The sequence below is a fragment of the Onychostruthus taczanowskii genome, unplaced genomic scaffold (genome assembly GCF_017590055.1).
Source record: "Onychostruthus taczanowskii isolate IOZ18803 unplaced genomic scaffold, ASM1759005v1 scaffold82, whole genome shotgun sequence".
In the NCBI taxonomy this organism is placed as follows: domain Eukaryota; kingdom Metazoa; phylum Chordata; class Aves; order Passeriformes; family Passeridae; genus Onychostruthus; species Onychostruthus taczanowskii.
This window is the reverse complement of record NW_024506112.1, coordinates 1342258-1357340: the sequence shown is the minus strand read 5'-3', so window position 1 is coordinate 1357340 and position 15083 is coordinate 1342258. Positions and strand designations below refer to the sequence as shown.

General features: G+C 37.8%; 1 protein-coding gene across 2 annotated transcripts in view; it reads right to left on the bottom strand.

The window, feature by feature from the left end:
• Positions 1–15083, bottom strand: part of GRID2 (glutamate ionotropic receptor delta type subunit 2) — a 675394-nt gene that overhangs the window by 199489 nt on the left and 460822 nt on the right. For both annotated transcript variants that reach the window (XM_041424490.1, XM_041424491.1), the window contains 2 exons: positions 7639–7812; positions 2590–2751 (listed from right to left, as the gene is read on the bottom strand). In XM_041424490.1, coding sequence (XP_041280424.1) covers positions 2590–2751; positions 7639–7812 — 336 coding nt within the window. The remainder of the gene's footprint in view (positions 1–2589; positions 2752–7638; positions 7813–15083) is intronic.

Below are 15083 nucleotides of genomic sequence, written 5' to 3'. Positions count from 1 at the left end.
TAGGAAACGTGTCCTGGATTATTCTTGCAATCTCATGAGTTCAAACTGTTAGAATGGAAAGTGGAAAGAGATACCAAATATATCCTTGAACTACCATTTTGGAGGTAATGCAGATTAACCTGGCACTCGGTAAAATATAAGCAGTGTTCAAAGGAGTCTTGCATTTTGCCTGCATCATCATAATTTCTGGTAAAGCTAAATACCTAATGAAGAATAGCAACTTCTCAAGACAACATTATATTTTAAATTATTTTTTGTCCTGTAGTGAAAGCCATAAATAAAACACCATTTGAATTTTTTTTACCATCCTTTTTTTTTTCCCCCCTGTGTTTACAACGTCAGCACTTTAAATGTATGTATGAATTATCAGGAAGTGTATGAAGACAAATGAGGAGGCAGTTTTAAGAAAGACATCAATAACACAAAGAAAATGAGGCAAAAAAACTTACAGGGAAGCGCAAACTCCCAACCTGTTCATACTGACTAAATACTGGAAGACTGTGATATTTATCTGTAAGTCTGTGGAGGCTGTACACATCACAAAGAAAGGAAATAATGAAGAGAAATTACATTTAAAGACTGAAGAACAGGAAAAGCATCTTGGGCATGACAAGGATTAAGGGAGGAAATAAAAATCACAGGGAAGCAGCAACACTGGATAAAGCTGTATCGAGACTTACACTTTGCAGTTGAGACGGCCACAATACACAGAGTAACACCACACAATTTCAGAAGGCTTCAAGCATTAGTCCCTACAGAGTAACATCATAACTCTTCACAAGGCTTCAAGCTCTGCCCTTCATTGCTCTTCAGCCCAACCTTTTATTGTCTTCATCTTACATGCATTGCCCGTGTGTGCCCTCTGCTCCCTTTGGTGATGGGTCAGTGCCCCTGGGCACTCCATGGCTCATTGCTGTCAGTGCTGCTCACCTGCTGCTCACAGCTGCACCCACTGGGGATCAGGTTCAATCACAGCCCCATTTCCAGTTCCCCCAAACTCTGTGCCCACAATTCCCCTTTTTATCCTTTTAAATAAATGCTATATTTACAATCTCTCTATAGGGCCCTTGTAGAAGAAATAGCAAATGTAGTATAAGTATCTCTTGTGCAGGCTCTACTAACTCTGGAATGTGTCTTGATTCACTCCCTAAACTTATACTACATATAGTTGTACAACTTTATAAGGTAACACAGAAGAATGACAGCTGTGTAATTCCATAGTTGCTTTGAGGGGGTATCTAACATGGGCTGAATGCAATGAGTAGGCACCCACTGAACTCTAGAATCTGTTGAATGCACTTTTGCTTATGAAATATAAACTTTTACACTTATGTGTAATCAAAGATTAATAGCTGTAATTTGCAAACACAGTATACATATTTCACTACCAAACACACTAGACTGAACAACAGAGCTACTCTTTCCCCAGCTCCCAATGTTGCTTTAATAACTTCTCTTGTTCTTTTTATAGTTTTTGTTGTGTTAGTTGGTCACTGTAAGCCTCTCTTGTCCTGCTCTGTTTTCTGTTCTTTTAAAGTCTCATAGCGCAATCTCTAGGTAGTAGCCAAATCTACAGCTGTCTTGTCCCCTTTTGATACTACTTCCTATAGTCTTTCTCCAACTTCTTTCTATGTTTTAACACTAAAAGCAGTACTTGCATCTGCCTCAAAATCTTGTGACTTTGCCCATAGTAAAACACCACAAAGGACATAGTTAGTAGTCTTAATGCCTATTCTTTTCAACAAAGCTTTCTGTGTAGATAAAACACTTATTTCCCATTATGTTCCTAGCAGCTTACTTGTGCCCCAGGTGTCAAAATCAGTCTGGTCTGGACTAGGCAGTGTCTCCTCACTGCTATGCTGGGCTCTGTCTCTGGCTGTACCTCGTCCTACAGTCCAACACCAAATCATGTCAGGGTCACCATTACGTTGCAGTTGAAAAAGCCACAATACACAGAGGAACACCATAGCACTTCAGAATGCTTCAAGCATCTGCCCTTCATTGCTCTTCAGCCCAACCCTTCATAACCCTCATGTTGATGCACTGTCCCTGTGTGCCCTCTGCTCCCTTTGATGATGGGTCAGTGCCCCTGGGCACTCCATAGCTCATTGCTGTCAGTGCTGCTCACCTGCTGCTCACAGCTGCACCCACTGGGATGAGGCTGGCCACAGCCCCACCCCAATTACCACAAACTGTGTGTACCTACAGTTACAGGAACAGTTTTGCAGTGGCACAATATAGCCGAGATAATTTAGAGGTTTCCTTATTCCCATTTCTATGATTTCACTTTATTAACGTCAAAGGCAGCGCAATGGCAAACTCTGACGAACATTATCCAAGTGCAATCCTGCAATTTTTGCACATTTCTTTTACAAACAAAATAGTAAATTTATTTTCTTTACTTCCTAACCTGTGAAATTTCTTCAACAGTGACACCTGTTCACCTTTGACACTTTTTCTTCCTTGAGCATCCAACTGGTTTGGTAGTTTTGCTAAACATGGGGAAGTAAATACTGCCTCAGGAGGAAATTACTGCCTAATGTGAGTATTTTAAAAATCAAAGATGAGGAAATACAGGGAAAAAAGTACCTTCTTGATGGTTTCCAGCATTGATCGCCCTCCTTGCCAGGGTTTTGAGTTCTTCCTGATGCAGGTGAGGCTGGCCATGCTGTGCCACTTCCTGTCCTCCAGCTTCTTATGAAAGGCATTTGCCAGCAGGAGGACAGTGTCATATATATACAGGTTTGAAATCTGTAAAGAGATCAAAAGGGAAGCATTAGCATAACTATTTGTAGTCTCCTCCTAGCAGCCAGAATTTATAATTTGTTTTGCCTCACCCATAATCCTCTGGTAATTAAATACTTTGTTTGGTTTTAAGAAGAATCTATGAGAGGCAAAATGGCACACATTTGGGCTTTGGTAAAACCTGCAGCTGGGGGCTGTAAGGCTAAAAGTGATAAACACTAAACAAATTACACAAACATGAGAAGTACAGGCAGCCCAACCACTGGCACAGCTCCACTCGCCAGATTTATAGCTCTACTTATGACCATAAACAGACTTCCTTTTATTTTTAAGCAGGTCCTTGTGAGACTCAGTTTTTCAGTCATCAAATATTTGGACACCATCAAATTATCTTCAAGGCTGTTTAGTTCTTTTGAAAAGCAGAAACTCTGAAAATTTAGAATAAATTTTATAGTGTTATTTTACTCCTGATTTGTGCCAGTCAATTCTGGTCGGCACTTTCTGGCATGAAATGAGACTCAATGAAATTCTTGTCAGTGTGCAATTACATGTTGATTCTGCAATTTATAGTGTTTTCTGTCAGTGTTTGACATTGGCTGCTAATTCCTTGCAGGACAAAACTCTTACAGAGTACATGTGCATATGTTTCACTGTGAGCACAGCTGCATACAGTGTGAGGAAGTTCTAGTTTGGGATTAAAAGCAGAACAGTGGAATTCAAGAAGAGCAATCACTTGTGTGCCCCTTCCACTTAACCATGTTTTAGTTTTATGTACTATGTATGTATGTGCTTTTAAATGCACACAGTGCAAAGTCAGATGTGAAAGGTACAATTAAAAGTAAAAGAACAGAAGCTCAGAACTCATGGACACTTCTGAAACAACTAATTTACAATATAGTTTTACATCAGTCTTTTCTGTCCTCAGATGGCAGGAACATTTAAGTTACTGACAGTATCATAAAAAGAAACCTCAGCTGTCCTGAACACAGGTTCTCAGGAAGAAAAATTATGTCCAGTAATGAAAAGGACTTTTGGGAATATTATTTTTAGATAACCTATTGGTCATCTAAAGTTATTGAGGGAAACAGAGTTTCCTCAGGTGCATGATAAAGGGCTCTGTAGAACATTTCTAGTGCCTGACAACAAATTAGCCAGTGGCAATTTGAGGCGAGGTTGCTGGGATTTTTTTCTCCAACAGTCGCAGACAAACCAAAAGACATTTCCTCAGATTGGTGGAATATGTTGGCTGCTCTCTGAAAGGGTTTTTTACAAAGCTATAGGTGGTGTGCCTAAAGTTTGAAAAGAAGAAAGAATCTTACAAATGGAAAGTATGGAAATTTAGTAGCCCTATTCTGCTTTTTAAATATATCCAAAGACTGGATAGTATAGCCCTGCAGCTATTGGCAGGGGGTATATGGCAAGGAAGCACAATAACGCTGAAGATCTGAGATACTGATTGGCAAATTCACAAACCACCTTAAAAAAGGGGGAAAAAAGTTTAAAAAACCCAAAAACCTCTCTTCCTGCCTAATTAGTCCTCTCCACATAACATCTTTCAATGGTTTTATTTCCTTTTCAAATAACATCTTTATGTAGGCTTTGCTCATGTCATCCACAAACTGCTCTGTTATTAGCACAGATGCACAGAACCTCTGATCCTTAGTGCCCTTTTTCTTTGAATGATCCTTCACTGTGTCTTTCTTCTAAAGAAGGTGCTGCTTTATTCTTACTTGAGCTCCTCTTGTGGCTGTGAACATTTCTATTTTGGTAGTCACCCAGGAACAAATTCTGCTTTCTTCAGATGCACAGGCTAGGCGTCACCATGCATAGCAGGATTAAAAGCATGGATTGAGGATCTGGGCCCAGGTTAATCAAGCATTTTAAAAACAACTGGGATGATTTGCCTGCATATTGTAAACCTACAAAGAATTCAAAGCATTTCAACTAAAACTGTGCTTCCCCAATGAAGTCAGCACTAGAGGGACATTTGTTGGAGCAGGGAGGGGAGGAATTATCACTGGGCTGTGAGGCAAGCTTCTTTCTATACAAGTCTTTGCCAAAGGGGGAAAAAAAAAACCACACCACCTCTGGAGAGCAGAGGGAATAAGGTCACTAATGAGACTAAATTGGTACATGAAGGGCTGTGGATGCCTAGTCATCATTTCCCAACAAAATGACATTGCTTTCAAGGTAACTTCTGTAGCCTACTACCACGGGAATAGAAGACAATTGTCACAGTTCATGAGGAAGGATGCACTCACTAATCTAACAGTAATCTAGCTGGGCCTTCATCAAGTATTAACAGGGCTCAGGAGGACAGAGTTCAGCAGTTATTAAGCATTGTTAGCCCCTCACTAATAGTTGAGCTTAACATTTACTGCAATCAATCACTGATAATGCAATGATAAAGACCCTACAATTAATTCCTGTTTCTCAAAATCACCCTTCCCTGTCACTACCAGAAGTATGCTTCATTAATATCTGTCCTGATGAACAGAAGGGGGTTGTAATTTAAAGTCACTTTACACCTTTATTAATTTCCCACATAAATTTACTGGGGCATTTAATGCACTGCCTGGTGTCTATTACTAATCCCTTATTTATTCTAAATCTGTTAGGCTAAGGGCTGGACACTTGCCTTACCAAGAAGTATTTAACTGCATAACCTTCTGTTAATGCAATTTAAAATTCAGATGTGATTATTTTATCCAGAGTGTGGAAGAAAGGTACTTGGCATCAGATTAAGGATGAATGATTAATCTGGATTATCAGTGTTTATTTTATATGTACCTATAATATTGCACATAGTTTTTAGACAAAAGAGTTACAGTACTAAATTCTTCTTTGAATCCAGTTATTAAATTTCTGCCTTCAAAATGATACAAATTTATAGAATTTGTTTCAATTATGCCAAAGATACAGTGAGACATCTTCACCAGAATATTTTTCGGTGTTTTAATAAAGATGCTGAAAAAAATTAATTATTCACACAGACTTTAGGGGAAGTAATTCAGAAAAAAAAAAAAAAAAAAAAAAAAAAAAAACCACCAAGAAATTCACCCTTATAATTTCCAGAGAATGTTTCTGATTAGTCACACTTCGATGTCATTAAAAACAAAAGCTTTAGTAATTTCAATTTATAAACTGTTCCAACTCCCCACTGGATTAAAAACTAATTTATAATATTGTTGGGTAGAACAAAGAAGCAGCAAACAAACCCCACAGCTACTCAAAGGACTGTGCATCATAAGAAGGCACAGGGGAAATTGTGTCAGAGTTTTCCTTCCTTTCAGTTTATAATGGTGTCTCACTCAGCTAAAATAATGAAGTACAGCCATCTCAGGGAAAGCATCACAAAAGCAACTCAGCTGCACAAAACAATTAAACCAGTCCAGCTTCCATCATTCCCATTGAACCAAAATACTAGGAAAGCTTCCAGTAGGAACACTGTAGCTCTCCAAGCTATAGGTAGATCATGATGCACAGGTTACGGTGTAAGATCCAATCCAACAAATTAAATGGAATTTGCCAATTGGTCAAGACTAACTTGGAATTCTAGAACTTATCTTTCTTGGATTCACACAACTGCTGAAGTGAAAATAAAAGACAAATCAAAATGTAAAGCATCCCACTGACACATGACTCTTGTTTTCTGCCTTGCTGCAGTCAGGAACTTTGTTCATTAGAACTGCTCTTAGCACTCTCTGACTCCTGCATGTGACCACACTCTCAGCTTGAACACACTGTCCCTGACTGCCAAAGTTCTCCCAGGACCATGCTGCCATCACACAATGGCACAGCCTGAAGGATTTTTGCCCTTCTGAAACAGTCTGTAGATATGTCCTATGCATCAATGCGCGTCACACAGCCCTGCTTGCTTTGAGAACTCTAATAGGATCCCTGTGTTCTCTGCTACAACCAATTATTCACCAATAATTGCTGGCTGGTTGTTTTGTGAATTAAAATTAGTGACACAAAGGCTCTTACAACTAATCTGAAACAGGACAAGACTATCCACTTTGTCCCTTACATATTTTCATTTTAAACAGACACTCTTGAAGACCTCCCTATTTTCCTCCCATTGTTTTCTTTCATTCTTCTCTTTCAGAATCATGAAGTGGCTTCTTTTAGCTGCTGGGACACATAAGGTCTTCCCTCCACTAGTAAAAATAATAATATCTAGCCATCTTTCTACAACTGCAGAAATGTGCACAGAAAAAAAAACCAAAAAACCCCAAAGTAAAATCAACATAGTAAGCCAATTTCACACTCTTGATTTGCCTAAGATTTGTCATGATGAAACCTAATGAGAGACACAGAGGACTTGTTCTTGGAAAAACTATTTGAAGTCAGGAGGACAGAGATCCTGTTGCTGTATTCCTGTGGTAGGAACCTATTATAGTTTAATTGTAGTTTGCAATTAGCACTGACAATAAGGCCTCCTTGGAACTTCAACATAGATTTAGATGTATACACCAAGGCATTAAAAGAGATGATTGGGTGCTCCCAGGAAGACTTTCTTATTGACAACATATTTGAGGCTCAGAGAAGCACAGCAGCTCAGGAGACATTGACTACAGGGAGGAAATTCTTTTGGGTGAGATGACAAAAATTAAATTTATCAGGGCACCAAAATGACTACCCTAATACCTGGAGACCAGGTTGTTTTTTTGGATGTTTATCTCTATTGCTGTGGAGCAGGCAAGTGGTTGTTCCCCATCAGACACATTCACACCCTCCCCAACTCCAGATATTTCCTCATCACACCATGAGCCATTAAACCACATGTCGGAGAGGACATGAAAAATAAGTTACAGTAAGCTCCTGGGGGAAAACTTAGAAGTTATCTAGAAAGACAGGTCCCAGGTGGGGGTAGAGTGGTGTATGAGCTACCTCCATGCTTTGGGAGAAAGGGTCCTTTGGATCACACAGTGATGAAGATATTCTGTGGTTGCCACGGAAACAGCGCTGGCTTATGTTTTGGGGGACTGGAAATGTCTGTCGGATAATTGTTAACCTTCCAATTGACCTTCTCACCAGCTCCTGAACATCCACGTCATTTATTTCCTGGAAGACAAGGCAAGGGAGAGGATACGCATAAGAGTCAAAATTCAGAAACGTGACCACCAAATTATAAACAAAAAATAAACTGAGTGGACCAAGAGGCCTCTGATTGACACGCAGCTATTGTCAAACTCCACAGCAGCCTCAAAAGCAATATGTGCATGCTCATTAAAATAAATGATGGTATTCAAATACCACCCTTAACTGCAAAAGTTCAAAGTGTACTGTGCTCAAACCTCACCAAATATTTGTATTTTAATAGCTGTTACATTTGGGGTTTCTCTGCCTCTCCTTTTACCTCTTCTGATCTTCTATTCAAAAGTGTTTCACAGCATCCTTGACAGATAATGTACAAATCAGCAGGGAGCCATAGCATGATGCATTTCTTAGTGCAGCACTGCTTAGGAGCAGTGAAGGTAGAGACAATGTTTCAGGCCTTAAGTGCTCATTTCCTAGATTCAGAATATCCAGAACCCATAAACAATGTGCTAGTTAGAAATCATTTACCAAAAGGGCAAAGAAAATGCATAAGAGCATTCTAGGTGTAAATGTGCTTGTTTATAGCAAGACCTACTTTAAAACCAAATTTTTATTCCATGGGGTACCTATTAAGGCTTACAGCCGAACACTCAAAATACTTAAAAGAAAAAATAACTAAGTAAATCCACCAATATTAAGCTTGAAGACAGGTTAGGGAAACAAGAAAAGCATGTTTTTACATAGCATAAATTCCTGCAGATTGGGAACATGGTGTTTTACACTGTTGAATTATGAGTCCCTCAGGGAAGTTGAATTAGAGGAACACAGGCTCCCAAGCAACAGCAACTGACTCCAACCTTCACGTAAGAACTTGAACTTTAGTTAACATGTTTTTTTCCTGGTGATTCAAATAGCTGGTAGCTTTCAAGATAATTCTGTGTCTGTATATTCCTGTAAAATTGTAGAAATAATCTAAAATTTGTACAATCTTTTTAACCAGGATCTCTTTCTCATCATGCTGAACTGTCCATGATCTGTCTTAACTGCAGAGGCTGATGCCCCAAACTTTCCAGACATTTAAAACTGTGGATATGCCCCCAGGAAGGGAGGTGGATCAAGAGGCTCCTGTTGGCAGCCTGCACTTAATATTCCTTTGCATACAGCCACATTTTATTGAATATTTTTTATTCTCATTTGTGTATTTATAGCTCCATCATTTTTCCAAGGATACGGCACATCTGCATTGTTAATACCTGTAATAAAACAGCATCATCTTCTGCCTTAGCTTCCTGATCTGTAACTGTATTGAAGAATTCAGGAGACACCAGGATAGACTTGATCTCAAATTATGGATTCTTTCTTTATGGAAACAAAGCCTACTTTTTGAAAAAGCAGCTCTTTAAATGTTATGACAACCACCCCAGTTATTTTGGCTTTTTTCGCTGTTCCAGTATAATATCCTTTAATTATTTTGAAGGAACTACTTTGGACATACTGGTATTTTGTTTATTTCCCTTAATTTTTGGAAGAAATATATGTGAGATGTAAATTATAACTTCTACTCTCTTGACTACAGTAAAAGTATTTTATTTGCCTTCAAAGATTATCATAGTTTCTGAATTCATCTATTATTAATGTTCTTTATGAAATACAGGGTTTTTTTCTGCAAAGAGAAGTAACATAGCATCAGCTGTGTTCAGTGTAATATCTTGCATTTCTGGTCGATTAATTCTTAATGTATCAAAGATAATGGCTTATCTCAGCTTAAGATGCTGTCCTTTCATTTAGCCTGTATCATTTCACTAGCTGTGAGGTAAAAGAAATATATATAATGCTGTTTCAGCAACAAACAAAAAAAGAAAAATTATAATACATTCAATATAACCATAAAGAAGATCTCAAGAAACTTTCATCTTGATTTTTAAATGATATACTTTCTCAGAGGATTTTAAAAAGTTTGCCTGGTGTCATTACACAGCATGCCCAAACTGTAACACCAAGATTATTAGACTCACTCATATAATATAAAAACAGACACCTGCATGGCCACATTATATTGCCAAATAGTACTTTAAAAGAAATTTTGACTTTCAAATCCTCAAGCATTTATCTTTCCTGCCATAAAATTTTATTTATGTTTTCTGTATTCAGCACTTTTTGGTGCATTTTAAACAGAATGTTCTCATTTTAACTGCTAGGTCGCTACCTCATGTCTTTATACATCACCTGGGAAATAATAACAGAATTGAAACACCAAAGCCATTTCTGTGTGCTGGCCAAAGAGGTATATACATCTACAGATTAGTGACAGCTCTTTTTTTAAATGCTGATTATACCATAAATCCAGATTTTAGATTGACAACAAAGCAATGCCATGCAACCCCAAATTCAACATTAGTCATTTGCTACGCATTTTTTTGTTACTTTTAAAATATTCGGCATTGACTGAGTGACAAGCCTTTTATATAATGACTCTCCAATATCATCTCTCATTCTTGAATTTTGGATCTGACTTAAGAAAACTATATAAAGCAACTATTGTATGAGAGGAAACAATTTTCATTTGCACTTCAAAGGAAGATACAGTGTAATGATATAGGGGCGGCAGATTAAATGTTATACAAACGTCGAAATGTCAAAAAAAGTAGGAAGTTGGCCAAGTTGAACTGAGTTGGCACCTCAATAAATTTAGGCTAGGTTATGTGAGGTTGTTTTTCTTTTTTTTTTTTTTTTTTTTTTTTTTTTTTTTTTTTTTTTTTTTTTTTTTTTTTTTTTGTGTGCTTTTTTTTTTGTTTGTTGGTTTATTTGTTTTCCTTTTTTTCTTTTTTTTTTTTTTTTATGTAAAAAATCCAGTTTATAGTTCCAAGCCTTTCTTTTGCTGGTCTGAACTTGGAATTAAGGGGAGACTGTCCTGTCACAAATAAACAAGGATAAAATTAGATGTACATTTCATCTAAGCAGGCAAACAAATAAGGGAAAAAAGTGGCTCTAAATTAACAACTCTTTACAGCTTAATTAGGAAAAAAGAACTGAAGAGGATCATCTTGACATATAAGGCAAGACTCCAGTGGGAATCAAGACTGCGTACTGGACATCTAATATTGTTTCATTACTTTAAGATAAGCAGCCCAGGTAGAGACTTACTATTTATCACAGGGCAACTGTACCAGCAGTGAGATACATGGAGTGGAAGAATTTATTTACATGTTCCTGTACTAAGCACCAAACAAAGGCAAAAATTCCTTTTCTTATGAAAACATCTTAATTTGGGCCAAGAAGATGGTTCCAGTATTTATAATAAAGCGGACACGCACTGTTTTCCAATACACGCCAGGACTTCACCAGAGAAAATCCTGACACTCAAACAGGAGAGTGTTTCTTCCTTATCCAAAAGTCAGCAGAGGAGGAAATGTGGCTTAAGGCCTCTAGGCTGCCGCTGCCCATGCCAGAGAACATTTGTGCCCTTCCCAAACTTCTCAGCACTTTCTAAAGAAAAGTTGAGGTAAAGGCATGGCTGGATGAACCTCCAAGACAAGGAAAAGCAGACTTTGAACTGCATCATCTATACAACTGCTCCTATGTATCTCCCTTAAGTTTTTTAGGCTTTGCAGAAAAGGATGAATAAAACCTGACAGGACAAGGAGAAACTAATTTTTAGCTTTCATAGAGAAAAAAAAAATCCATGATCTTGGAGAAAGCAGGGTACTCTCCATCTGTGCATTAGCTCTCACTAATGCCAGGAGCTGGCAACTTGGTTGCCCACCTGTTCCAAAGAGAGTGTCATTTCACACAGACCCACCAACCCAGTGGAAAATGTAAGGGGGGTTCAAGTAAAGCTCTAATGCTATTATCAATCATTATCCATATGAAAATGTTGAATATAAATGAGCTCCTGGAACTGAGCTGTGATTATAGGACCTGATCTAACTGCTTGAGCTTGAAACATGGTTATGCTCTACACTCCTACTCATGGTGGATTGCACTGGGCTTGAAACATGATGAACAAGATGAATACAACCTTTGAATACAACCTTGTAGGCTCCCCAATCCTCTCTTGTGCTATGCCTGGAAAACCTGTTGGACCTTTTCCCATAAATTGGTCTTTAAAGGAGTCTGGAGGTTTTTCTAATTCTTTCATCAAGAAGGTATTTTTCCAGACTCCGGTGCCTCTGGTAATTAGAAACATTTTAACAACTTTTGACCTCAGTTTACTCATGCACAAATTGAACTCATTTGTTCTTGTGTCAAGCTTGTCCTTTGGCTCTTGACAATGATGCATTTATTCACACTCTGTAAGTGTTTATAAACAGAAAGCACATCCTCATTTAGTCTTTGTTTCATAGGCCAACCAAGCCAACCTTCCCACTCTCTTCTTACACAAATCAGCTTTTCTGTGCACTCATTCTATTCTGATTCTAATAGATCTGGTCATAACTGACCAGATCTATTAGAACTGACCACATTATAGCAGATGAAATCCAAACAATCCTTTGTAAAGCAGCATTAATATTTTCACCTCCGTATTCCAGTTCTAAGCAGTGGAAAGTGTTTGGGGCTGTCCTCGACTAAACAATAGCAATAAACAACTGGTGGCAGCCTTAAGTACAGCAAGGTAATATTAAGGTAACCCTGAATGTTTTAAAAAAGGAAAATGCTTGAGAGAGACATGATTTAAAATGGGGAAACAAGACATTTCTTGCATTTAAAAAGAGCAAAGTGATGAAAATCATACAAATGCCCCTTCTTTGGCTCCACTAAATAAAATCTAAGTTTACTGTACAGTTGTGAATTAAGAGTCATGAAAGAAATATCACTTTTTATCCTGGAACTGAAGCTATATTTACGATTGTGCAGAGGAAATGAAGCAAGCAAAGACAGAGGGAGAGAGAGGTGAGAAATCCATTCTCACATTTTGTTAAGGCATATTTGATCATGACTACATTCAAGTCTATGACTCCTGCAAATTTTAAATAAAGAACTGTAATATCTGCTTTAAGGCCCTGAAGAAACAGGAACATTTATTTGGAGAGCATTTCCTCAGCTGACTATACTGATCAGAAGAGATTTGCATTATTTGCTATGGTCTAAGACGATGCATTATATTTTAGTGAATTATGAATTCTTTCATTTGATAGGAACAATCCCCCTCCTCCCACACTTACATTATGATACACACTCTTCAAGAAAATTTGCTGTATTGCATAAAGTAGCAAGTAATGGGACAATAAAAATTAAGGAACTCTTTTCAGGCATTATAGCATTTACAGTCAGCAATTAAAACAGCAGATGTTATCTCACAAAGCCTAAGCAGATTTCTGATCACAAAACTGAAGGTGGTATTTGCTTCTTTAACACTAGAGTTGGTAGGAAAGTTGTATTCCCTTGGCACAGTGATGGAAAAGGAAAGACAATTTCAACTTCCTTTGGTATCTCAAGGCAAGGAATTATTTGAATCTGGCGCATAATTTGCAGAACAACACATTTTCCCTGTCATAGATCATTTCAGAATTTCAAATTAGGAGGCCAGATAAGCAGTGTTACAGTTACTTATTTGACAGTGTCATTTAGCCAATATAGGCACTCAAGCACAGATGTCTGAACTGTCACAAAAGATTCACAGAAGCAAGAAAATGGGCAGAGCTCTGAGATCATCTCCCAGTCATATGGAGGGACTGTGACCATCAAAAGGTAATGGATGACCACCTCGAAGAGACTGGGACATAAAGATAGCTGGTTTATGTATTACACAGAAAGGGGGCCACAAATCTCTGCATTTCCAAATCCTGCTCTGCCAAATAGAGGCATTGCAATTTCATTATTGAACTGGCAAAACATTGCAATAAGCAATTACCCAGCATCAAACACTCAGGGAACATGTAGATTTCTCCTGTAATTTGAACACAGTGACAAGGAAAAATTGGGCAAAGCAGAACCCTTGCTGTAGTATTATCTACTGATCTTATTTATTGCTAATATAATTTCTGCATCCACATAATATTGTAATTATTTGCGTTTTTAAAACAGAGTTAGAAAGCTCCCTAAGTACCCAATATGGATTTAGGTCCAGAAGCAGATTAAACTGGAATAGCACTGAACATATTCACCTTCTCTGAAAGAGAAAAGAGGAATCACTGAATGAGATGCAGAGACTTTAATGATGATGGTTTAGAGCAGTTTGTTGGAATGAACTTAATCACAGCTTTCGTCCTTTTCATATACAAGACTATCAAATTAAGAAGGGACTATGTACATTTCTCTGTGCAGATCATTCAGCTTTTTCTGGGACTGCAGCCCAGAGAAAGAGTTTTGGAGCGGAGAAGGCAGCTGAGTGGTAACCACTTTGATTGCTCTGCCATTTCATCTGCTGCAATGTGCAAATAATAATGCTTAAAAAGTGGACTTTCTTTTTTCCCATGGAGACACTAATTTCTGAATAAAAAGCAAAGAGAAAGCATATATGCTAGGAATGGATCCTCAATCTTGTTTTGGTTTTTTTGAGGGTAAAGGAGCTGAAACAGCTAAAAGCAAGCACCTTCTTTACATCTTTTGGAAAGTATGTAACATTTAAAACAAAAAAAAAAAAAATCAATGGCAGTGTCTTTAACTTGAACAGCAAGCCAAAATCTGAGCTTTGTCTAAGAAACTGCTGTTCTATCTACTGATTACAGAGGATGGCTTTAGATTCATCTGATACTCTTAAAATACTCAGTGTTAACTCTGAAGTGAATTCTAGTTTGATCAGACATGAAAAAGAAAACCTGTATGTTGTTCACATGACTACCTGCAGATTAAAGCTGGATTCTCTCCCAGCAAAACTCCATTTTCCATTCAGTGCTGGAAAACATATACAGTACTGGTCAGGAGCAAGGCAGGGCCCAAACTAATGGTTATGCTGGACCTGGTTTGTTTACACAGCATTTCCAGAGACATAATTTTCTCCAAAGACAACTGGCTAGAAATCCACCATTTTAGCACAGCATACTAATGAAAATCCAACAATTAAGTATGAAAACAGAAGTGGACAGTGAATCCAGATATTAAGACATGGAATTTACACGCAGTCTTTTATCCTGACAATATACAGGAGGTGCATGATTAACATGTTAGGAGATAGTCATCTTCTCAGGGAATCCAGCTATTTTCCACCTAAATTATTTTTCAAAAACCTGAATGCTATCAAACCTGAACTGCAGCCTTCAATACTTTGTATACAAAACTACTTCATATATTGACTTGTCATATTTTAGCTGACAAGCTTTCATGGGATAACTTATTTCACAGTGTAAAAGCAGAAT